This window comes from Callorhinchus milii, unplaced genomic scaffold (genome assembly GCF_018977255.1).
Source record: "Callorhinchus milii isolate IMCB2004 unplaced genomic scaffold, IMCB_Cmil_1.0 Scaffold27, whole genome shotgun sequence".
NCBI classification, from domain to species: domain Eukaryota; kingdom Metazoa; phylum Chordata; class Chondrichthyes; order Chimaeriformes; family Callorhinchidae; genus Callorhinchus; species Callorhinchus milii.
Window position 1 is genome coordinate 1,848,151 of NW_024704768.1, and position 25,289 is coordinate 1,873,439.

Genomic DNA, 25,289 nt, shown 5'->3' on the forward strand with positions numbered 1-25,289 from the left:
CCCTGTGAAGCGCCTTGAGCCGTCGAGAAGACGTGAACAGCGCTATATCACATGCAAGGACTACTAGTATCAGGTTTTAAACCAAACAAAAAGAGCTAAATAACAAGCCACGTGGATCATTGCCTCCCAGAGAGCCCCCGGAGGGGTACAGATTACAATGCAACCCAAAGCGACCGAGCCCGGCTCCCCAAACCCTGGGTCCCAGGAAGCCGAGAGCCACCGGTGTGGTGGTGCGGGGAGTGGGGGGGGTGGTCCCCATGGTCAGGGCTTGCAACCTTGGAGCCCATCAAAGGGAGGTCAAGGGCAGAATCCCCCCCCCCCCACCAACCCCTGTGAAGGGCACTCTGGGATCTGTAGTCTCTCTGTGGAAGCTCCTGGCAATGCAACGGGAACCCCAGGAGACTACAAGTCCCGGCGTGGCCCGCGGGCCGCAGTTTGTTATTGTGCGAGATTGTCGGAGCAGCTGATTGCCTCTGTGGTAAGACGTGAAGGGTCAGAGCCTCGGGACCTCGACCCTTTGCTTTGTAACTTTCTTTGCTATATTTTTTTTTGGTGGGGGGGGAAATAATAATAATAATAATGATGATGATGATGATGAATGCATCGAATAATCCCAGATCTTTAGAGGCGAGAGAGAGAGAGAGAGAGAGAGGGGGGGATCAGGAACCCCCGCGTCCTGTCTCTGTGGCTTTTATTTTCTCGACGTTGGGAACCGTCTGCAAACGACTGACCTCCGCGGCTTCGAAACCCTCTCCATCGGCATTTGGGGATTTCTTTTTTTTTTCCGCATTGAACGTCTGATGGCGAACCGAGGGGTTGAAGAGAGCAGTGGGGGTGGGGGGGAGTGGGGGGGGGGGGGGGGGGGGGGAGAGAGAGAGAGGGGGGAGGGAGGGAGAGAGAGAGAGAGAGGGCCGAGCAAGTTGCAGCTGTATACATTGTGTCAAACATTTGTTACAAAGTTGGAGCTGTTACTCTCTTTGGATACATTGTGACTCTTGTGCTATACTGTGTATATATAATGTTACTCTTGCGATTATATATACAATGTTACTCTTGTGATTATATATATATACACAATGTTACTCTTGTGATTATATATATATATATATATATATACACAATGTTACTCGTGTGATTATATATATATATATACAATGTTATTCTTGTCGTATCTATACAGTTACTCTTGTGAGATATATATGTATACAGTGTTACTCTGGTGATTGACACTGCGCTACTCGTGACAGAGTGCTGTAGCGAGACGTCCCCGAGCCTCTGGTCTGGGATTGGGCCAAGAAACATCAAAATGCCAACCCGGAGGTGGGGGGGAGGGTCAGTCAGCTCAACGCCATTTGCTTGACGGACCCGCTCGGTCTCATCGTTGCTCGCAGGCAAAAAGAGAGCAACAACGGGCCTGTGCGAACAAGTTTGCTTTTTTTTTTAGAAAACATAAAACGGATTGTACTTGTTGCCCCCATTTTTAAAAGAAAAAGAAAAAATTCCAGCTATTTAAACGCGAAACGGCGAGTCTCGCAAGTATTTGCGCCTGCCCTTCCGTCTCCTAATCATTTTATTTTTCTTCCATCGTTTGCGGCTGTCACTGAAAAGCTTCCTCTGAATTTTCCCAGTTCCTTTCACCCCCACCCCCCACCACCCCCCCCCCCAGAGCTGGGAAATAATTCTATCACAGCTGTCACTGGGGTGATGTTGATGAGTGTATGTTACAAACATTGTGACATAAACAGGCATCAAAGCAGTCATGTCAGATGACTAATGGGGGGGGGGGTGGCGGGGGTGTTGGCATTATACCAGTTAATTTTTCAATGATGGAGGACTGTTGGCTTCTGTGTAAAGCATAATTCGATTGGTTTGGGGTGGGTGGGGGGGTCGGGTGAAGGGCGCAGAAGGTATGAACTTCTTAACAGAGACGTGAAAAAAAGTTGTAATTTGACAGAACCTAAAATGTTGGAATAAATTGCTTTTTGAATTTATTTTAAATATTTCCAATTCCCACCCCCCCCCTTCCCAAAGGGATTGGTTGTGCAAGACATCCACTCACATCCCAACCTCTCCTCCGCTCCCCCGTGGCCTTTCTTGTAAGTTTTGGCCAGTTCTGCAATAAGCAGACACATCATAACACAGCCCTGGTCTAACCTGTTCTGTTAACAGTAACCTGTATATCGAGGGGAGCCAAACTCCACCCCATGGCCCCCCACCCCCAAAGCGCTTCACCCATAAATGAGTTACTTCAAGTGTAGTGACTGTTGATATGTGGGCGAACATGCCAGCAAATCTGTGTCAGTGACATAGCGCAGAGTTGAGTAAGGCCGGATGGTTAACGTGTGTTGGAGACATGAGGAGAGGTAGATGGAGTACCGTTTTAGTGCCTTATCCGACATGTGGCTCTGGGGTCTGAATTAGACTGTGAGCTAAAAGTTTTTCCTCTTGGTAAAATAACAATAATTATAATAATCCTTGCTTTTGATATAGCACCTTATCATGTCGTTGAGACGTCTCAAAGCTGGAATTGTTCTCCTTCGAGCAGAGAAGGTTAAGGGGAGATTTAATAGTAAAGTTGTTCAAAATTATGAGAGGTTTTGATAGAGTAGATTTTTTTAATTTCAATTATGAAATTATTTTTTGAGGGGATTATTAGCCGGCAGGAAAAAATCCACCAATCGACTTAACAAACGGTTCCTACGGGAAAGTTGTCTATGGTTTCGCCCTGCCCGGGCATCGAACCTAGGTCCTCTCGTTTGCGAGGTGAACAAGCTAACCACTACGCTATGGGACTCCACAAAGTGGCTTCAACCACAGGGTTACTGGGCTTCTCCACCACATACATCTCCTTGGCACCAAGTTAAATCCCAGGGAGACCCCAATTGACGTGCCCACACCTGACTGTGCAGTGCCTGTGACATTCTTCCATCTATCTGCCTCTGCATCCTTATTTATTAACAGCGCTGATCGCGTGCTGTACACAAGGTCACGGGATTTGTTTGAAACATGATCCGTGTGAGTGTATGTTTCTGTTAAGTAGGCTGTAGGTCAGCCAGGAGACAGAGTCACTCTGAGCACAGCAGGCCTCGTCCTGGCTGCATGTCCGAACCTTATGACTTTACAGGGTAAATGAAGTCATCTGGTAAAGGGAGGATAATAATAATAATAATCCTTGCATTTGATATAGTGCCCTATCGTGTCAATGACAAGCCTCAAAGCGCTTTACAGAATATATTGTAAAGTGAATTAACTGCATTTTAAATTAACTGCATTATCTGTATCATAATCTGACCCCCTCTCCCCCCTACTCTCTTCTCTTGCAGTGACCGCTGAGGGTGAGGAAGATGGAAGCTCTTCCGAAAAGTCAATCCCAGCCGAAAGTCACGTTCCACAATGTGGCGTCCTTGTATATCCCCGGAACCAGCGTGGAGTGTCACTATTCCCTGGCTCCCCACGCCAGGTGGACATCGAAAGACTGGATCGGGATTTTCAAGGTACGGCTGAGTTGTAAGCGAGAGGATCCGGGTTCGATTCCCGGGCGGGTCAGGGTGAAACTTTAGGCAAGTTTCCTTACTACACACACACGTCTCTGTTTACTAAGCTGTAAGTAAGAACCTGGTGGCTAGTCATTGGCTGATTGCTTTCTGGGGGTAATTATCTCTCCCTTAAAAAATTTGGGTTACTCAATCTGCCCATCCTGACTTTTTGCAGATTTTGGTTCTCTTTGGACATGAGTGAAATTTGACGTGTTTCACTATGTGGAGTTTTCTTGCTTGGAGTCCCAAAGCGTGGCGGTTAGCATGTTTGCCTTTCAAGCGAGAGGACTCGGTTCGAATTACCGGTGAGGTGAAACCCTAGGCAAGTTTCCTTACTCCACAACCCTCTGTTTACCTAGCAGGAATCTGCTTATTATTCGATTGGTAGGTTGCCTTTCCGGGGGAACTAATCCCTCTCCAAAAAAATAAGAATAATTTGTTCGCTCAACCTACGACTGTTTGTGGGACATTGCTGGGTGTAACTAGCTGCCGCTTTTCGCCCACAAAATACACAGCAGTCAATCCACTTTACAGTATATCCTGTGAAGCACTTTGAGATGTCTCAACGACGTGATAAGGTGCTGTATCGAATGTGAAGATTATTATTAATAATACTCCGTGTGCAGAAGAGACACAGAAACCAGGGCATACGTGCCCTTCCAGCTGGGTTACGATTACGAAGGAAACTTTTACAGCCCCGAAAGGGCAGCAGGTTTAGAGCGATCATTGCGATTGCCAGAGCCTGGCTTATTATGACCAAGTCTCTTAATAGTTTGTACTTCACAGAGAATATCCCTGTGCCATCAAGCACTTAAGCCTGAAATTATAGCACTGCCCACCGCCATCTGTGCCCGAGCCTCACTGATGTTCTCTTGTTTAAGATGACACCTGCTGCTGGCTCTGTTCCACTCTTTATCCTCGCTTCCTCCACCCCCCGTTCTCTCCCCCCCCCCACCCCCCCCCCCCACACACACACACATAGAGCGTTTGTCCCAGCACAGCAATTCATGACTGATTTCATTATCTCAATAATTATAATAATCCTATAATCCTTTCCATTCCAACAATCTCTCTCTGGGGTTTCCATGTGTAGGTGGAAGGCAGGGAATTCTCAGTTGGGTTTGGAGACTCTTAAGCAACGGTGATGGTTTCCGCACGTGTCAGACACCCGGTTGACCCAAAAAAAAATGGGTTCCAGCCTTGTTGCCATCGTGGGTTTCCCCAGCTCATGGACAGACTTTTTTCTGGGGGTAATAATCCCTTAAAAAAAAATTTGATCGCTCAATTCATGACTGTTTGTGGGTCACTGCTGTGCGCAAATTGGCCACCACGTTTTGCCTAGAAAATATACATTATTCAGTGACTCGGATTCTGTTGGCTTTCAGGTACGCTGGTCATCCGTCCGTGATTATCACACCTTCCTGTGGTCACCTTCGCCCGATGGCTACGCAGAGGGTTCACCCACTAACTGCTCCGTCCGCTTCCAAGGTCAGTTCACAACATAGGAACAGGGCCTGTTTCAGGGGGTGTAAGCTGTGGGGCTGAGATTTAATCACACGGTTTTAGCTGGTTAGACTCCAGCAGTTACCCCATCGCCCACTCTGGGCCTCTCCCCCAAGCCTTGCCTCTTGCTAATCTGCGCTTTAAATAATACTTTCCAGAATTAGCTAAGCAGGATGCGTCCCTCCAGGGGGAGGGAGAGGGAGAGAAAGAGAGAGCGCATTCCATTTCAACAATCTGTCTCAGGGATTTCCAGGTGTAGGTGGGATGCCTGGAGATCTCAGCTTGGTTTGGAGACTCTTAAGCATCGGTGATGGGTTTCTGCGTGTGCAAAGGTTCAGCTGGGTTAAACTCCTGCAGTACACACTATGGGGTTATCCCCCAGGACTCTATTCATGGGTTCCGCATGGGTCAGACACCCGACTGACCGCCCCCACCCAAAAAATGGCGGAAAAGGCTTGAGGGCTGAATGGCCTCCTCCTGTTTCTACGTTTTACGTATGCACGCCTAGTAGGTGCCCACTTGCACGGCTGGCAAAGCCTGCCTGCCCGCTGAGGATTGGGGAGTTAATCGCTGGCACCCGACTCGTGTCCCCTGTCTCACCTCTCAGCCTCCTACCTGCCCCGCAGCGGGCCCACCCTTTACCAGTTCTGTTACGTGGAGTTTAAAGGAGAAGTGGCCGGTGTGAGCACACCCTTCACCTTCAGCGACCCCAAACCTGAGGAGGACTTCATCACCCTCGAGGACTTTGAGAACAACTCAGACATGCTGGTGGTGATGACCAAGACCTCTCTACTCGAGGTAACAACAACAATAACAAACTACATTTACATGGCGCCTTTCAAGTCAGGAGGACGTTCCAAGGCGCTGGACAGTCAGGGATCCACACCCGAGCTGGTGGTTGGGATCAGGAGGTGGGGGTGAGTGGGAAGAGTTGGGGTATGAGGGTGACCAAAGGCACAGTTGAAGAGGAGGGTCTTGAGATGGCCCTTGAAGGAGGCAAGGGAGGGGGCGAGGCGGAGGGATTGCGGTTTGGAGTTTCAGAGGCTGGGAGGGCAGAGAGGCTGAAGGCCCGACCGCCGATGGTGAGGCGAGCAAGGCGGGGGACGTGAAGCAGGCCGGAGCCCGCTGAGCAGAGATAGTCCCTTGTACCTGCTTATGATGAGGGACTACATGATTGCAAAAAAAATAGTTTGGTCACTCAATCCGCGACTGTTTGTGGGACACACAAAATACTCAGTCAATCCACTTTACAGTATATCCTGTGAAGCGTTTTGAGACGTCTCAAAGATGTGATAATGCGCTGTATCAAATGCGAGAATTATTATTTCTAATATTATTATTGTAAACATTTGCGTGGAATTGACAGAGGCAGCTGGAGGAGTCGGACAGGACGAAGGAGAGTTTGGTGGCCAGACAGAGGCACCTGGAGGGTGAGATGCAGCAACTCCAGGGGAAGATTGAGGAGCTCGAACAAGCCCTTGAGATCGCCATCGCAGAACAGACCCGTCTCAACCAGGAAACCCACGTGAGTGTCTTTCAACCAATCCGGGGCAGTGGACTTTTTGTTAGTGGTGGTTGTAGGGGGAATTGTAATGATTATGCGCAAGTTTCCAGCCCCCCCCAAACCGCCACCCCGCCCACACACACACACACAAATTATTCTTCACACCCACTGACAAATCAGGATTCAACAACCAATTTAATCTGCGGGATTGTTGGCCGGGACACCGAGAGACACTCCCTTCTCCGTTCCAATAGATTTGCGGGGTCTTTAATGAGGCATTGGTTGTCTCAATTAAAGGACGTTCTCTCCCCCCCTCCCCCACCCAACCCCAACTCCACACACCCTAGCACTGCACTCTCAGCCTGGATAAAATAATAATAATTTGATCACTCAATCCACGATGGGCAGAAACCTTAGGCAAGTTTCCTTACTCCACACAACTCTGTTTATCTCGCAGTAAATAGGAACCCGGTTGTTAGTCGAGTGGCGGATCGCTTTCCGGGGGTAATTAACTCTCAAAAAAATTCTAATAATAATTAAAATAATAATTTAGAGACCAAATCCACTGCTGTGTGCAATTGCCTATCACGTTTCATCCACAAAATACTCAGGGTATCCTATGAAGCATTTTGAGATGTCTCAATGACGTGATAAGACGCTGTATCAAATGTAAGGACTCTTATTATTAATTATTATTGTGAGCTCAAAGTCACCATGTGGGGGCTTGAACCCACAACCTCCTGACCCAGAGGCGAGAGAGCATGAGGGAGCGAGTCGCTGAGCAGAGGAACACCTTGGCGGGTGATGAGGCTGGTTTTGTTTCAGAGCCTGGAGGAGGAAAAGCAGAGAGTGACCACACAACACATCTCCCTGGAGCAGGAGCACGCACAGGCCATCGACAGGATTCAGGAACTAGAGGAGGACATCCAGGCACTCAGTGGCACCGTGTTGGAGAAAGAAAGTGAACTGGAGAGGTATCGTTGCGAACTGCGGGTGGCAAGGCCACTACTGGGGTGGGCCGAGGAACATAGGAACAGGAGGAGGCCATTTGGCCCCTTCGAGCCTGTTCTGCCATTCTATTAGATCATGCCCGATCTGTACCTCAACGCCTTTGCCCCATAACCCTTGATCCCCTGATCTAACAAATATCTATCCACTTTAGTCTTGGAAAATGTGACTGGATCCAGCCGTAATCCACAGCCTTTTGGAGAGAGAGGGTTCCAGATTCCCACTCCCCTTTGAAAAACTGCCCTCTTGATTTCGCTCCTAAATGGCCTGGCTCTAATTTTAAGATGATGCCCCCCTTGTTCTGGATTCCCCCACCCCACCACCCACCAGTGAAGCTAATCTTTCTATAGCTACCCTATCGAATCCATTTATCATTTTAAACACCCCAATCAGATCACCAATCAATCAAACTTCTAAACTCAAGGGAATAGAGGCCAAGTTTATGCAACTGGTCTTCATAATTTAACTCTTTTAAGTCCTGGGTATTATTTTGGTGACTGACAGGAGGCGAGGAGAAGGGGCAGCCTGTCCCCAAGGTGAATTTAACTTAGGTTGAGCAGTTACGCACTGGCTAAGAGGGTTGTTGGCAAAGCTGGAGACCATAGATGAGCTGGGCTGTGCTCTCACCAGCAGTGCCCTGGAGTACTGAGGCCCAGCCTGGCTCATCGGCAGGACTAGGAAGGGCAGACCAGTCACTGGGGGCAGGGAATCACCCGCTCAGCTCCTGTTAACCCTGCAAGCCAAAGCATTAATGGGTACGGGGTCTGAGCTGGACAAGCAGCAAGAAAGCTGGCCAGACAGCGAAATCAATGGCCAGCTACGCAGTTTTAGCTGGTTAGACTCCAGCAGTTACCCCAACACACACTCTGGGGTCCCCAAGCCTTGGCTCTTGCCAACCTGCGCCTAATACTTTCCAGAATTAGGTAAGCAGGATACGTCCCTTCAGGGAGAGAGTACGCATTCCATTCCAATAATCTCTCCACGTGTAAGTGGGACGCATGGAATTCTCAGTTTGGTTCGGATTCGGTGATGGGTTTCCACATGAGTTGTTTGGATCCGAATTGTTCGGATCTGGAATGAGTTACCTGAAAGGGGGGTGGAAGCCGATTTGATAGCAACTTTTAAGAGAGAAGTGGATCATTATTTGCAGAGGGCAAGTTTGCAGGGTTTTGGGGTTGAGAGAGCAGGAGGAGTGGGATTGATTTGGAAGCACTTTTCAAAGAGCCGGCACAGACATGATGGGCCGAATGGCCTTGTTCTGTGCTGTATAATTCTATGATTCTATATGTCAGACACTGGCTGACCCCCAAAAAAATTTAAAAATGGGTTCCCTGTGTTTCTCCTAGGATGAAGGAACGGATTAAAAAGCTGCTGTTACAGAGGGAGCAACAGAGCACACGGTTAGAGGAAGAGGCAGAGGAGAAAGGATTCTATCAGGTAATGTCTTTCAGATGAGATGTTAAACCTCACTCCCCGTCTGTGTCCAGTTCAGGTGGACGTTAAAGATCTCCTGTGACGCTATTCAAAAAGAGAAGGGAGTTTCTCTCTCTCTCTCTCTCTCTCACCCGGTGTCCGAGCAAACAATCCAGTCCCAAATTTAAAAAAATTGTTCACTCACTCGATGGCTGTTTGTGGGACACTGCTGTGCGCAAACTGTCTGCTGCGTTTCATCCACAAAATACACAGTCAACCTCCCTTTATTGTGAACCCTGTGAAGCACTTCGAGACGTCTCAACGATGTGATAAGGCGCTATATCAAAAAGCAAGGATTATTATTATTGTTTCACACCCGTGCCAATTCCCCACCCCCCCTCTCTCTCTCTCTCTCTCTCTCTCTGTCTCTTACTCTCTGTCCCTCTTTCTCTGACACTCTCTCTCTTCCTCTGACATCCTCTCTCTGTCTCTCACTCTCTCTGCCTCTCTCTCTCCCTGTGTGTCTCACACTCTCTCTCTCTCTCTCTCTCTCGGCAGAGTCACTCGGAGGCCTCTCAGTTGGAGGTCCAGCGGTTACAGGGGGAGCAGCAGGTGTTGAGGAATGCGTTGGCGGACACAGACTCGCTGGTGACAGAGCTGAGAGACGAGGTTGAGGATTTGCAGCAGAAAGCCTCCGCAGCTCACGAGCTGAAGGTTAGAGCAGAGGTTCACCATCACACTTGGGAGCCAATGATCACGTGGCTGGTCGAGGAGAGAGGGGGGAGGGGAAAGGGAGAGGGAGGGAGGGGAGAGGGAGAGAGAGGGAGGGAGGGATGGGAGAGGGAGAGGGAGAGGGAGGGAGTTCTGGTGGTTAGGAGCAAGGAATGAAATCTCAGCCACCAATGTGCAGCAAACTCCACAAGGCTGTGGAGTCCTGTAGTGTAGTGGTTAGAGCACTCGCCTCACAGGCGAGAGGACCTTGGTTCGATTCCCGGGCGGGGCAAAACCTGAGGCAAGTTTTCCTACTCCACACGCCTCTGTTTACCGAGCAGTAAGTAGGAACCCGGTTGTTAGTCGATTGACGGATCGCTTTCCGGGGGTAATAATCCCTGCTGGGTACAAGGATCATATGCAAGGATTATTATTGTTATTATTATCTTGTTGTGGCTTCGTGTCCTTGTAGTCCCCCCCCCACTCCCATTCCCCGTGTCATAAGAACATAATAATTCGCTGGCCGAAAGAAGACCGAGGTCCATCTAGTTCGCCTTCCACCATCCTGGCAGTCGCTTGACATGTCATGTCCCAAACTATACACTGTATCCCCCCCAGATATTATTTTCAAGCAGAAATCTGTCTAATTTATTCTTGAAACAAACAACATTTTCTGCTTCCACCGTCTGTCTCCCAAGGGAATCTGTTCCATAACTTTATTGCTCGCTCGCTGAAGTAGAGGGCAAAATACTACAGATGCTGGCAATCTGAATTAGAAAAGTTCATCGACCTCAAACGTTAACTCGCTTTCCTCTCTCCGTAGATGCTGCCTGACCTGCTGCGTGTTCCCAGCGACTCCTGTTTGTATTTCAGTGTCTCCGCAGATTTGTTCTGATTTGTCCTGTGCCTCTCCGGCAGGGTCAGGTGGATATTCTCCGTGAGCAGCTGCGATGTACCCATGACCAGCTGGCGGCCAGTCAGCAGAAGGTGGTGCTGATGGGCGAGGAGATGGGCAGCGCCTCCTCCACCCGGGACAGGACCATGTCCGAGCTCCACCGCAGCCGGCTAGATGTGGCCGACCTCAACATCCGTCTGGCCGAGGTGACCGTCAAGTGGAAGGAATCGAAGGGCCAGTGGCTGAAGGAGAAAGCCATCTTCCTGCAGAGTTCCGAGGTACGGTCAGGCGGGAAAGCGAGTCTCATCCAAAAGGATGACAACAACAATGGCCATTGCTTCGGATGGTGGAAGCAGATTCGATAACAACTTTCAAGAGAGAAGTGGAAAGATATTTGGGGACGACAAATTTGCGTGGCTGTGGGGAGAACGCGGGGCAGTGGGATTAATTTGCACAGCTCCTTCAAACAGCCGGCACAGGCACATTGAGCTGAATGGCCTCCTCCTGCGCTGTATGATTCTTTCACGTCGAGAAGACGTCCTAAGACACTTGACAGGCAGTCAGGGATTTGGACCTGGGCTGGGGGCTGGTGGGGTATGGGATCAGGAGGGGTGGAGGGCAGGGAGGGAGGGTAGAGGTGGGGTTTAGGAGGGTGACCAAAGGCCCGGTCGAATGCTTTACTCTCTTTACCGGAGTGCAGTGTCAACGACGAGGCAAGGCGCTGTATCAAATGCAAGGATTATTGCTTGCAGAGAGGAGGGGAGGTGAGGGCAAGGGCAGGCAGCTGAGCGTGTGGGAGAGTGTGGGCTGAGGTGTGTGTGACCTGTGCCCTGTCAGGCTGAGAAGGAGCGGGTGCTGAAGCTGAGCGTGGAGCTGGTCAAGGTGAAGAGCAGCCTCCAAGAGCAGGAGTCTGAGGCTGAGAATCTGCGTCTGGAGCTGATCAGAGAGAGAGACTGCAGCAGGGTGAGGAATCATTTCCATCTCGTGTGTCAGCCTGGCGCGCTCTCTCACCTCCCGAGTCAGAAGGTTGTGGGTTCAAACCCCATGTCGAGACTTGGAATCACACGGTCTAAGCTGACGCTCCATTGCAGTGCTGGGGCTGTGTTGGAGGCACTGTCCTTCGGCTGTAGAGGTTAAACCGAGCTTCCCCGTCTGCCTGTTCAGGTCAACGACGGAGATCTCCCGAGGCGCTATTCAAAAAGAGAAGGGAGCTTCGCTCTCTCTCCCGGTATCCTGGCCAACTATCCCCCAAATAAAATTGGTCACTCACTCCACGACGTTTTGTGGGACCCTGCTGTGGTGCCAAATTTCACCCACAAAATACAGTCACTCCACTTTACAGTATGTCCTGTGAAGCGCATTGAGATATCTCTATGACGTGATATCAAAATCAAGGATTATTTATTGTTATTATTTATCATCTTCGCCAAATGCTCCCCCACCCTCCTTCAATCTCACCCCGTATTTGTTCTCTCACTTAATAATAATAATAATAATAATAATAATCCTTGCATTTCATATAGCGCCTTATCACATGGTTGAGACGAATGTACCACAACTGCAATCGCAGACCTGGATTGTAATCTGGGACCTTCCTACTCTGTCACTTGGCACCACCTCAATCAAATACATTCTCTTCGGTGAAGCACTTTGAGACGTCTCGAAGACATGATAAGGCGCTATACCAAATGCAAGGATTATTATTATTATTACCCCTTGGTGGCCAAGCTATGTAAGTCTGCACCACCAGGGGGCGCCACTGCCCTGTATTTACCAATACATTAATTGCAATAACAATCCTTGCAGTTGACACAGCGCCTACAATATCAAAGCGCCACACAGATTGACTGTGGATTGGTAGGCAAAGATTTTCACACAGCAGAGTCCCTCAAACCGCTACGAAGTGAATAATCATCTGAAGGACTGTTGGCCGGGGACTGGGAGAAACTCTCATCTCGAAAAGCATTGCGGGACCTTAAAGAACTCCCTGAAACTGGGCCTGGGTTTAATATCTTATACAAAAGGTCGACAGTATTGGCTGCCGCGTTTCACCCACAAAAATAAAGTCAATCCAATTTACAGTACATCATGCGAAGCGCTTTGAGACATCTCGAAGACTTGACCAGGCGCTATGCCAAATGCAAAATTATTATTATGCGAGCTCAAAGTCCCCCAATATAAGGCTTGAACCCACAAGCGTATTAATAAGGTTGAATGATAATAACTTGGTCACCTAACAGCAATAAGGGGAATAATACCAATTTGGTCACTCAATCCACGACAGTTTGTGAGACACTGCTGTGCGCAATTGTCTGCCAACAAAATACAGTCAATTCACAATATATCCTGTGAAGCGCTTTGAGACGTCTCAACGAAGTGATAAGACACTATATCAAATGCAAGGATTATTCTTATTAACCTTCTGACCCAGAAGCCAGAGCGCAAAGAACTGAAGCAGGCGGCTGATACCTAAAGAAAAATATCAATACCTCTCGGGCAGTGAATGAAATCCTTTCGCCCTCTTTCCCCCTTCCCCCCTTTCCCCCCTCCGCCGCCCCCTCCTTTCCCCAATCCCAGGTCCAGCTGTCGGAGCTGCTGCGGGAACGGAAGGAGATGAAGTCGGGATTCCGGGTTGTGGAGAAAGAGAAGGAAAAACTGCAGGAGGAGAAACAGGTAAAGTCGGAATTTTCTTTTGGGGGAGGGGAGGGAGGGGGAGGGAGGAGGGAGATCAGCAAACACCGGGGAAGTGAGGTATAACCCTGAGTGTGTGTTATATCTGGTTATACCTTTTTTTATCCCGGCATGGGATAATAATAATAAATTATTATAACAATAAATTATTATCCCATGACGTGGAATCCCGTGGAGTCCCATAGTGTAGTGGTTAACACGCTCGCCTCGCAAGCCAGAGGACCCGGGTTCGATTCCCAGGTGGGTCAGGGCGAAATGTTAGGCACGTTTCCTTAATCCACACACACACACGCTCCTCTTTATGCAGCAGTAAGGAGGAACCCAGTGGTTAGTCGATTGGCGGATCGCTTTCCAGGGAAAATATTCCCTCCCCCCCCCCAAAAAAATATGATCACTCAATCCACAGCTGTTTGTGGGACACTGCTGTGCGCAATAGGCTGCTGCGTTTTGCCCACAAAAATACACAGTCACTCCACTTTCCAATTTATTCTGTGGAAGCGCTTTGAGACGTCAACAAGCTGTGTCAATTATAGTAAATCCTTGCATTTGATATAGCGCCTTATGACATGTGAGACACCTCAAAGCGCTTCACAGTCAAGCCTTCTGCCCGGGGTGAGGAGGGGATCACTGAGTTGGATGGGGAAATGGAACCCCGGATGAGTTGCTCCACCTGCCCATGTGCGACGCCCCTGTATTATTCTCTGCAGGAGTTGCTGGAGTATGTGAAGGTGCTGGAGGCGAGGCTGGAGCAGATCCCAGGCCCCAATGACAGCGACACGACCTACAAAGAGGCTTCAGCCATCACAGAGGGTATGGTTTCCAACAGCATCGAGGGTCAGAGGGGAGAAGCGAGCACCAGCACAGATATGATGGGGAGAGAGAGGGAGAGAGAGAGAGAGAGAGAGAGAGCAGGGAATGGGGTTAGAATGGGCTGAGTGTTTTATTTGAATTGTGTCCCTTCGCCTTGCCCCCTCCCTCGCCTCCTTCAAGGCCCGTCTCAAGATCCTCCTCTTCAACTGCGCCTTCGCCCATCTTCCTACCTTTCCTGCCCTCCTCCCTCACTGATCCTAAACCCCAGCTCGGGTCCATATCCCAGACTGTCCAACGCCTTGGAACATCCTCCCGACGTGAAGGACGCTGTGTAAATGTGCTGTTGCTGTGCCGAGATTCAGCCTTGACCCACTATCCTGGTCATTGCTTAGAGAGGAGAGGGAAGGTCCTGGGCTGGTCCAGCATTTGTGGGGTTAACTCCACTGTGTTTTCCCCACAGTCGCAGACGGCGCTGAGGATGTGGAATGTGCCCCCATCACCCCAAGCGAGGGGAGAGGTCGACCCAAGCTGAGCAGCTACAGCCTGTGTGACAACACCAATAGCCAGGACTCCCTGACCTTCAGCACTCCCCCACTGTCACCCCAGGAACTCAACAGCCAAGTGGTCATCAGCCAACCCATGGCCATCTCACCCCAACACAACCCAGCCCCACACGACAGCTCCTCCGAGTCTGTGAGTACCGTACCTCTCACCACCCCATCCTCTCCTCTCCCTACAGTAGAGGAAGCTTTACTCTGTCTCCAATTCTCGCTATCACTGACCGGGGAGTGTGGACACACAGTGTGGAGGGAGCTTTATTGTGTCTCTAACCCTGATCTGGGAGTGTGGATGGACAGTTTAGAGGGAATGTTACTGTGTCTCTAACCCGTGCTGTGGTTGACCTGGGAGTGTGGATGGGAACACGGGGTTTCCACCCCTCTCCGCTGCGAAAAACAATCCCAACAGATCACACTTTTTGTGGTTCGAGTCCGACACGTCTTCATCACGCCCCATAAACACATCTGTCTGTCCGCGTTGCGGAGACGGTGGCTGTGTTTACGAGGCGAAGATGCAGTTGAACGGCATTTAGAGGGTCACGCAAGGCTCTTATATCACTGAGTAGCTAGATGTCAGGGTGAGGCTCGGAGACGGGGAGAAAGGGGACAGACGCCAGCGAGTTTAATTTACTCTTTAACCCAGACATCAGTCTCATTTCCCGGGCCTCCCTCCCCCACCCCCCCCACAAACATATACACACACACACACACACACAGCGCGGCATTCAGATGTGCTTGGATGTCCCTCCTCCAGTCTCGAGGACAGTAAATCACTCCCATTATGGACGTGAATTGCTGTGACTCACTGGAGCCCTACAAGGACATTTCTCATGCACTGTTCTGCTGTATGCTCACTGCACTTTATATGGTGCCTTGTTTTCATTGTGTGCTGCGCTTTGCCTCTGTGAGATTGAGCCTGTTGCAGAGTAAAAAGGGACCCTCTTCCCCTCTTCTTATTGCCCGCCCCCCACTTATTTATTTCTTCCCCCCCCACCCCTTTTCCGTGCGCAGTTGGCTGCCGTGTTTCGCCCACAAAATATACAGTCAATTCACTCTACGGTATACAGTATAACAGCAGAATGGATAGCAAGCTGGCTGCAAAACAGAAAACAGCGAGTGGGGATAAAGGGCAGCTACTCAGACTGGCAGGGGGTGGGCAATGATGTTCCACAAGGATCGGTATTGGTACCCACTGTTATTCACAATATACATTAATGATTTGGACTCGGGAATCAGCCGTACAATTTCAAAATTTGCGGACGACACCAATTTGGGGGAGTAGTTAATACAGAGGAGGACGGCAACACATTACAGCAAGACATTAATAAATTTGCTGAGTGGGCATTTAAATGGCAAATGCATTTCAATGTAGAAAAGTGTGAGCTGGTACATTTTGGTAGAAGGAATAAGGAAGTCACGTACATCCTGGAAAATAAAAACCTAAATGGAGTAGAGGAGCAAAAGGGATCTGGGGGTACACATCCACAATTCACTAAAAGTAGCAACGCAGGTTAATAAGGCCATAAAAAAGGCAATCCAGGCATTGGGGTTCATTTCTAGAGGGATAGAAATGAAAAGCAGGGAAGTTATGGTAAACTGCTATAGAACGTTAGTTAGACTACACTTAGAATACTGTGTGCAGTTCTGGTCCCCACATTATAGAAGGGATGTAGAGGCACTGGAGAGGGCGCAAAGGAGATTCCCAAGGACTGAGAGGCTATACCTATCAGGAAAGGCTGAACATACTTGGACTCTTTCCTCTTGAAAAGAGGAAGGTAAGAGGTGACCTGATAGAGGTCTTCAATATGATGAAAGGTTTTGATAGGATCGACGTAGGGAAGATGTTTCCACTTGTGGGGGAGTCCAAAACCAGGGCCATCAATATCAAATAGTCACAAACAGATCAAATAGGGAAGTTAGAAAAAGTGTCTTCACACAGAGAGTAGTGGGAATGTGGAACATGGTACCACAAGGAGTTGTTGGCAAATAGCATAGATGTATTTAAGGGAAATAATAATAATAATCCTTGCATTTGATATAGCGCTTTTCACGTCGGGAGGACGTCCCAAAGCGCTTCACAGAATATACTGTAAAGTGAATTGACTGTATATTTGTGGGTGAACGCGGCAGCCAATTGCGCACAGCAATGTCCCACAAACAGTCGTTGATTGAAAATGACCAATTTATTATTGGTTTGGTTTTGGAGGGATTATTATTTGGAGGGATTGGAGGGAAAGCTAAATAGATAAATGGGACAGAATGGAATAGAAGGTTATGCTTGAAGGCTTAGTTGAGGAAGGGCAGGAGGAGGCTCATTTGAAGGATAAACACCGGCATAGACCAGTTGGGCCGAATGGCCTGTTTCTGTGCTGTATATTCTAATGTATTCTAATGTATATTCTGCGAAGCGCTTTGAGATGTCTCGAAGACATGTTAAGGTGCTACATCAAGTGCAAGGATTATTTTATTTCATATCCCCCACCACCACCCCCTTCTCCCACACGTTGCCTTCCTTCTCTACATTGGGGTTTAATATATAAAAGAGATGCTGTATAAAATTGATTTTTTTTTTTGTTTAAATGTGAAACTTAAGTTGGTACCATGCTGTGCTCAAATTAGCTGCAACGTTTGTCTATGAATTATTATTACTATTAATAGTAATAAGAAATAAGTTTGGTTCTGTGTGTGTGTTTGCGTGGGTCTGTGTGTTTGCGTGGGTCTGTGTGTTCGCGTGGGTCTGTGTGTTCCCGTGTGTCTGTGTGTGGCCATGTGTCTGTATGTGTATCTTCCTTTGTGTGCGTGTGTGTGTGTGTCATTCTGTTTCTGCTTTTTATTGTGCAAACACAAGCATGCGTTAAACGCCTTTAGCTGTACTCTGTTTAATGAGGGGAGGGGAACAGTTACACAGTGCCGGAGTGGGGTGGGGGGAGGAGTGGGGTATTGCCATTTGCAAAAAATATGCTTTAATTTACGAACAAAAGAACAGGAATTTGGGGAAGGAGGGAAAGGGTGAGCCGTGGGCCGGGCTGGAGACTCTGCTATGGTTCCGTGCTGGTGATGCAGGGGTTAAAAATGGTCGCGTGGCCCCAGATAATGATGGGAAACAGGTCTGCGTTGTGTGAGGCGCTGGTCCTGTAGTCCGCCAGCGCCCGGCTCCAGCTCTGTGCACTCCATTAACCCGCCCGCAGCCCATCACACAGATTAAAACAAAGATACATTGCCTGCTCGTGCTCTACATACTAACGACACCTATAAAACAAGCCAGTTCTGCCACGTCACACATAAATCAGCCGCCTGCTTGGGAAAAACAGCAGCATGTGTGCTTTATATGTGTGTGTGTGTGTGTATATGTCTCTACGTGTGTGTTTGTGTTTTATATGAGCGTCTGTGTGTGTCTGTGCTTGTGTTTTATTTCTGTATGTGTGTGTGTGTGTATATATGTCAATGTGTGTGCTTGTGTTTTATATGTACTGTGTGTGTGCCTGTGTGTCTGTGTATGTCTGTGGGTGTGCTTGTGTTTTATGTATGTCTGTGTCTGAGTGTGTCCGCGTGTGTGCGTATATGTCTCTACGTGGATGCTTACAGGTTCTTAAAATTAGGCAGAACAGAAGGAGGCCATTCGGCCCATCGTGTCTGTGCCGGACCTTTTCAAAGAGCTATCCAAATCAACCCCACTCCCCCGCTCTCTCCTCATAGCCCTGCAATCTTGTCCTCCCCAAATAATTATCTACTTCTCTCTTAAAAATTGTGTGTGCGCGTGTATATGTCTGTATGTGTGCTCTGTTTAATGGCGAGAGCTTTTTACAAAAAAACTCCTGCAGTAACATTATTCCTAACCCCCTACCTCTCTTTGTCTTGTCCAATTGTTTCATTCCACTGACCCCCAAAGTGCAATCCTACCAGGAATATGTTGGAACAAACTCTTGATAATATTAACACGTCTCACTGTCCTGTGCATCAGGCTCCTCACTCCTTTTGTGCAGATGATTCCGAATGGTTCTGAACTCTCCCTCTCCCTCCTTGCCTTTTCCCCGCAGGAAGATGAGGAAGCGGGCGGAGTGTATTCGGAAGCGACCCCATCGCAGTCGGACGGACTGAACGCTCTGCTCACCGAACTCGGACACACGTTACATTTCGAAGTCAGGTGAGTAACTCGGTCAAACCAGGCCTCTGAGCCCCCTGGTGTCCTGGCCAACAATCCTCCCAACTGAACGGCAACAGCCAGAGTTACAATTGGCCTTTTAGTCTTTGCCCGGCCGGGCGTCTAACACACGCGGAAACCCATCGCTGTTGTTTAAGCATATCCCAGCCCAACTGAGAATTCCATACATCCCACCTACACATGGGAATCCCAGAGATAGATAGATAGATAGATAGATAGATAGATAGATAGATAGATAGATAGATAGATAGATAGATAGATAGATAGATAGATAGATAGATAGATAGATAGATAGATAGATAGATAGATAGATAGATAGATAGATAGATAGATAGATAGATAGATAGATAGATAGATAGATAGATAGATAGATAGATAGATAGATAGATAGATAGATAGATAGATAGATAGATAGATAGATAGATAGATAGATAGATAGATAGATAGATAGATAGATAGATAGATAGATAGATAGATAGATAGATAGATAGATAGATAGATAGATAGATAGATAGATAGATAGATAGATAGATAGATAGATAGATAGATAGATAGATAGATAGATAGATAGATAGATAGATAGATAGATAGATAGATAATGCTCTCTCTCTCTCTCTCTCTAGACCCATCCTGCTTACCTAATTCTGGAAAGCATTAGGTGCAGGTTGGCAAGAGCCAAGACTTGGGGAGCCCAGAGTGTCCATTGGGAGTAACTGCTGGAGTCTAACCAGCTAAAATCGCATAGCTTGCCATTGGGAGCGCTGTCTGGCTAAGCTTTCCCGTTGCTTATCCAGCCAGGACCAACCGACCCGTTAGGGCTTTGGTTGCAGGTTAACAGGAGCTGAGTGGGATGACTCCCCGCCCCAAGTGACTGGTCTGCCCTTCAAGGACCTGTCGATGAGCCAGGCTGGGCTGTGCTGTGGCTTTGCTTATTTCAATGCTCAATTCAATTGCCCTTGAATTGCAAATGGTGGTGGGGGGAGTTGGGGGGGGGGGGGGAACAGAATCAGACAGGGCTCCTGCTCAGGAGCCTTGAAATTCCGCCTTGTCTCAGCCCACCAAACCATTGTGCCTCTGAATTTAAGAAATCGGAACATAGGAACAGGAGTAAGCCATTTAGCCCCTCAAGCCTATTCTGTCACTCTATTAGACGATGGCTGATCTGTACCTCAACCCCGAGACAACGCAGAATGGTGGAATACTCTTCATTTCGGTCTTCATTTGGACGCCTTTGACGGGGACCTTGGTTTAACACCTCACAAGATCATTTGGGCTATGATGCTCATTAAATAAGCCGAGGGAACATGACAGAGAGAGAGCGAGGGAGAGAGAGAGAGAGAGAGAGAGAGCGCGAGCGCATGAAATAGCTGAATAGCTGAGCGGGTCCGTGACTTGGAGCCACGATTTCGAAACACTGACGGCTCAAACAGATGAGCCCTTCGGGGACAATTAAAGATGTTTGAAGAAAGGCATAAAGTCCCCATTGTCTGAGGCGGCTTTATGTTAATCCTTACCCTTGAGTGTCAAATGTCCAGCAAACCTGGGGCAGCTGGACCTTCAGCCTCTCTGCCCCCCAACCTCCATCCCTCAGCCCCTTTGCCCCACTCCCCGCTTGCCTCCTTCAAGACCCTCCTCTTCGACTGCGCCTTTGCTCACCCTCCTACCCCCACTCTCCCTGCTCTCCTGATCCCAACCTCCAGCTCAGGTAAAAAACATCCCTAACTGTCCAACGTCTTAGGGCGTCTTAATAATAATAATAATAATAACAATCCTTGCATTTGATACAGTGCCTTATCACGTCGTTGAGACATCTCAAAGCGCTTTGCAGGATATACTGCAAATTGGATTGACTGTGTCGTTTGTGGGCGAAACGCAGCAGCCAATTACGCACAGAGACATCCCCACAAACAGCCATGGATTGAGTGACCAAATTATTTTTCCCCCCTAACATGAAACGCACTATGTACAAACAAAATGTGTTGTTATTGGTGAGAGAGAGATGAGAAGACAGTATCTGCCACTGCCACCTGTTATTTTTAATTCTATTTTCCCCCCCTTCCCCACCCCTCACCCCCCAAAAAACTTCCCCAACCTCCTTTCTTTTAACTATCTCCCCTTGACTATGAGCAATCTCTCTACGCCCAGTGAATAACTTTGCTTGACTCACCAAAGACTGTTAAAATTGAAATCTATTCTGTAAAGGGATGAAATACAGTTTATAGCAGAGCGCTGTAAAACACGGAGTACGCACACACTCACACACACACACACACACACACACACAGAATAAAAAGAGAGAGAGAGAGAGAGAGCCGGGAAGATATAGAGCCCTGTCAAAATGTTTCAGAACCAATTTTCGGCATCATTAGATTCCCTCTTCTCTGCGGGGGCAAAAGGATGCCATTTGTGAATAAAATGTGATGGGAATGATATTCATAATATTTATGAATCGCAGTGCTGGAGATGTTACTCAGCGAGCGCCATCTTTCTCTTTCAGCAGCTGCCGTGGGCTGCCTCCCAGATCCCAGCATGAAGCGTTGGACAGGGATCAAGCGGAGGAATCGACGGCCGCCAGCCTGTGGAAAGAGTGTCCGATCTGTAAGCAGCATTTTCCCTCCGAGTACAAAAACCAGGCCTTGGAAGACCACATCGACAGCCATTTTTTCTTCAGCACCAGCGACCCCTTCACTTTCGAGTGACCTCTCGTGTCTCTCCTCCTCCCGTGATCTCTTCCCTCCTCGCTTTTTTTGTTTTTTGAAGACTTGTGATTGATATAAGATGGCGAGGAGCTAACAGAGCGAGTCACGTGCTTTACAACCTGATGAGTGAACTTTGCTGACAACCTTGTTCAGTGTATTTTTTTTTGTTCCTTCATGGAGTCCCGTAGCGTAATGGTTAGCGCGCTCGCCTCGCAAGCGAGAGGACCCGGGTTCAATTCCCGGGTGGGGCAAAACCTTAGGCACGCTTCCTTACTCCGCACACCTCTGCTTACTTAGCAGTAAGTAGGAACACGCTTGTTAGTCGATTTGGTCACTCGATCCACGACTGTTTGTGGGACACTCCTGTGTGCAATTGACGGCTGCGTTTCCCCCACAAAATACACAGTCACTACACTTTACTGTATATCCTGTGAAGCGCTTTGAGACGTCTCAATGACGTGATAAGGCGCTACATCAAATGCAAAGATTATTATTATATTCCCCATATGTTACCTTCCTGTGTGACTTGGGACAAAAACTGAGTTAGAATAATGTCCATATAAATGCGAGTTACCCCCACACCCCTCCCCCAATCCCTCAGGGGCTAGGAGACTTTATTCACTGAGAAGCTGATCTGTAAATACCAGGAAGGTCCTGCTTTCTATCCCTGACATGTGCTGAGTTCCCTGATTGCAGAGTTTCTGTTGATGGGCTAGGCAGGGAGAGGAGAGGAGGGTGAGGGAATTGTCACTCCTCAATGTAGTTAAGAGATCCCCATTGGGGAAATTGACGCGTGTGGACGTTGACGTGGACAGAGGAATCCCAACGTTCACAGTGAGTGTCATCGAGTGATCACCATCTCAACACCCACATTGGCTCCCGGCCAATTCCCTCTGTTTCTCTTCTATTCTTATGGGATACAAACAATATATAGTTTGGGGACATGACATGTGCAAGTGACTGCCAGGATGGTGGAAGGTGAACTGGATGGACTTTGGTCTTCTTTCATCCTCTAGCAAATTCTTAGGTGCTTCTGCTCAAGGTTAAGCACATCACTCCAGGTTCTAATTTCTCTTTTGCCAATCCAGGAGTTAAGGGTTGACACAATTGGCCTCAGCTCTCCTGGGCCAGGCAGAAAGATCAGCCAAGGATTCTTCTCCATTCTTCTCCACAGTGTCCAGTAACTCACTGCAGGGAAGGACAGGATTGGGGCTGCTCTGTGCTCCTGTTCCCCTGCCCCCCCCCCCCCCCCCCACCACCACAAACCCCAACCCACCCCACCACCATCACAGCTCATCCCACGGTCAAATAGGCCAGGGACACTCCCTGGGCTTGGCTCACACACAACGAGTGGGCATTTGGGCCAGATACCAGAGAGCGTGGGCTACCCAACTTCAGTACTCGAGTTGAGGAATGGGTTGGGGGAGGAGCTGAATTTACAACAGTTCATACCATTGAACATCACTTCAAAAGTTAAAATAATTTATGTTCAAAGCGCTGACATTTTTAAGACACTAATAATTGTAAGAGTCCGGGCGTAGAATGAATAGAGGCCGCGACAACTTAAGACACTAAGTATGGATGTGGACGAGTGCGTAATGAATTTGGGTTGGGTGGTGGGGGGGGATTGCGGGAAGAGATGAGATGAGAGATAATTGCTGGCACTAGTACAATATAATCTGTGTGGGAATGTGTATGTGTGTTTGTGCATACGCGTGAGAGAGATGTTCAACACTCGTTGAGTGATGAATCTTGCAGCCTCCTTGCAAGGAGAGGTTCTGGGGCAATGCCCCTTGAAGTGTGGGCACTGGAGAATGTGAACTGCCCCTGACTGAACCTCAAATACATTAAGAGGCTGATGTAACTGCTGAATGTGGCAGCCCAGGATTTTGCTGGGCTTTTTGATTTACTACGTTATTAACTCCTGCGTTACATTTTAAATAAGTATCTAGGGAAGCAATCGTCTTTCTAATCCACTGTATATTAATCGAGAACTTTTACATAGCGCCGAGATTCAGCCACTTTTAATTATTAAACGCTTTGAGGCTTGGCACTGTCTGTCTGTTATTTATTTACGATACAATTACTGTAACGTTTCTGTCCCCAAAAGAACCCTCAAAAGTCTAGTTTCAGGCCCATTTGATGCTCAGCGCTTCTGTTCCTGGGACGCTTATGGAGTCCTGTAGCTCAGCGGTTAGAGCGCGAGCGAAAGGACCCGGGTTTGATTCCCGAGCAGGACGAAACCTTAGGTACGTTTCCTTACTCCACACACCTCTGTTTGCCCAGCAGTAAGTAGGAATCCGGTTGTTAGTTGATTGGCGGATCGCTTTCCAGGGGTAATAATCCCTCAAAAAAATAATAACTTGGTCTCTCGCTCCACGACTTTGTGGTACGCTGCTGTGTGTAATTGGCTGCCGCATTTCGCCCACAAAATATGCATTCAATTCACTTTACAGTATATCCTGTGAAGCTCTTTGAGACGTCTCGAAGTCGTGATAAGACGCTTTGTCAAATGGAAGCATTATTAATATTATTATAACCTTGTTCCTTCTCATCTGCAATTCACACCCAGGTTAGCATTCTCATACCCATTATCAAAACAATTGGACCAAAACCCAGGGCCGTTAAATAGAAGAGAGCCAGTGTGAGATCTAATGAGGAATTTATGAGAAACCTCTTCATGCAGAGGGTGGTAAGAAGGTGACTCGCTGGCAGAAGCAAAGAAAGCATCAACATACAAGTATTTAGGAGGTAACTTGATTTGCACATGAAGGAGAAGGGAATAGAGGGTTGTTGGAGAGGGCCAGGCAATTTTAACAGATATGGAGATGGAGAAGGTTGGGCTGAATGGCCTGTTTCTGTGTTGTATCTTTCTACTAAGAAAATAGTTTCTGCTTCCAAGTTTAAAATAAAATTCTAAGTCACTGGAAACACTCAGCATCTATGGCGAGATGTCAGGTCACACTGCATCTATGGAGAGAGGAGAGTGACTCAGTGTTTCAGGTCGATGACCTTTCGTCAGAACAGTTCTGTTAACACTGTTCCCTTCCACTGTAAACACCCCATTCCTTGTATTGAGGCTGTCTCTTTGGACACTTTGCGCCTCTGTCACTGATCATCACCCACTCATTTAAGTCATTATCATCAACAGCTGCACTTTCCCAATCACCAATCTATGTCTTCAAGGCTCACTCACTCACTCACAACTGCCCTTTCCCTGACTTGGGCTGTGAGGATGACCGCCTCACCCTTTGGTTGCACCAACGGAACTTTGCACGGGACCATCCCAGGGACTTTGCCCGTCACAGAGGTAAAGTTCTCCAATCAGCCGTGTGATAATGGGACACGGATTCCAGCAGCCAGAGAAGGCACAGAGGAGCCAACAACAACGCCTCCATGTGGTCATGCAAGGCAAGTTAATATTCTGCATCGATGATGCGAATGGGTTTGGGTGGTTGGGGGGGGGGTGGGGAGGAGATAGTGCTCGGCAAATGGTCACGTTAAAACGTCAACAACAGCCCCCAAATTATGGAAAGAATGGATAATGCAATTAACAGATGGTTTATAACGACTAATATATTGTCATATCGTTAGACGGTGACATCCCTATTTGTCATGAGATTAGAGGAAATATTACAAGATCAATGAAACAGGGCTTTGTTGATGGGATCGGATCAATATTCCATTATTTAAGAATACATTAGCAGTCGTATGACTGGTTGCACCAGTACCGGTCTGTGTGAGTGAGGCAGGTCATGATTCCTTGGTAATGCAAGCTTGCCAAGGTGATCGAGGATTTC

At 48.1% G+C, this 25,289-nt stretch overlaps 1 protein-coding gene across 1 annotated transcript; it reads left to right on the plus strand.

The window, feature by feature from the left end:
* Positions 1–458: 458 nt before the first annotated feature.
* calcoco1a (calcium binding and coiled-coil domain 1a) lies at positions 459–21,687 on the plus strand. Its single transcript, XM_042344148.1, has 15 exons — positions 459–478; positions 3,324–3,494; positions 4,922–5,024; positions 5,647–5,837; positions 6,406–6,564; positions 7,369–7,517; positions 8,898–8,988; positions 9,523–9,678; positions 10,594–10,848; positions 11,408–11,533; positions 13,148–13,243; positions 13,969–14,071; positions 14,532–14,896; positions 18,471–18,772; positions 21,288–21,687. Exons 2-15 carry the CDS (start codon positions 3,345–3,347, stop codon positions 21,487–21,489), a joined length of 2,448 nt encoding a protein of 815 aa, XP_042200082.1. The 5' UTR covers positions 459–478; positions 3,324–3,344; the 3' UTR covers positions 21,490–21,687.
* The last annotated feature ends 3,602 nt before the right edge of the window (positions 21,688–25,289 follow it).

Bases quoted from the DNA above. Each gene is read 5' to 3' on its own strand.
- calcoco1a (XM_042344148.1), top strand. From the start codon at position 3,345: ATGGAAGCTCTTCCGAAAAGTCAATCCCAGCCGAAAGTCACGTTCCAC. The intron at 5,025-5,646 runs GTCAGTTCACAA...CTCACCTCTCAG, and splicing joins CTGCTCCGTCCGCTTCCAAG to CCTCCTACCTGCCCCGCAGC. The intron at 8,989-9,522 runs GTAATGTCTTTC...CTCTCTCGGCAG, and splicing joins AGGAGAAAGGATTCTATCAG to AGTCACTCGGAGGCCTCTCA.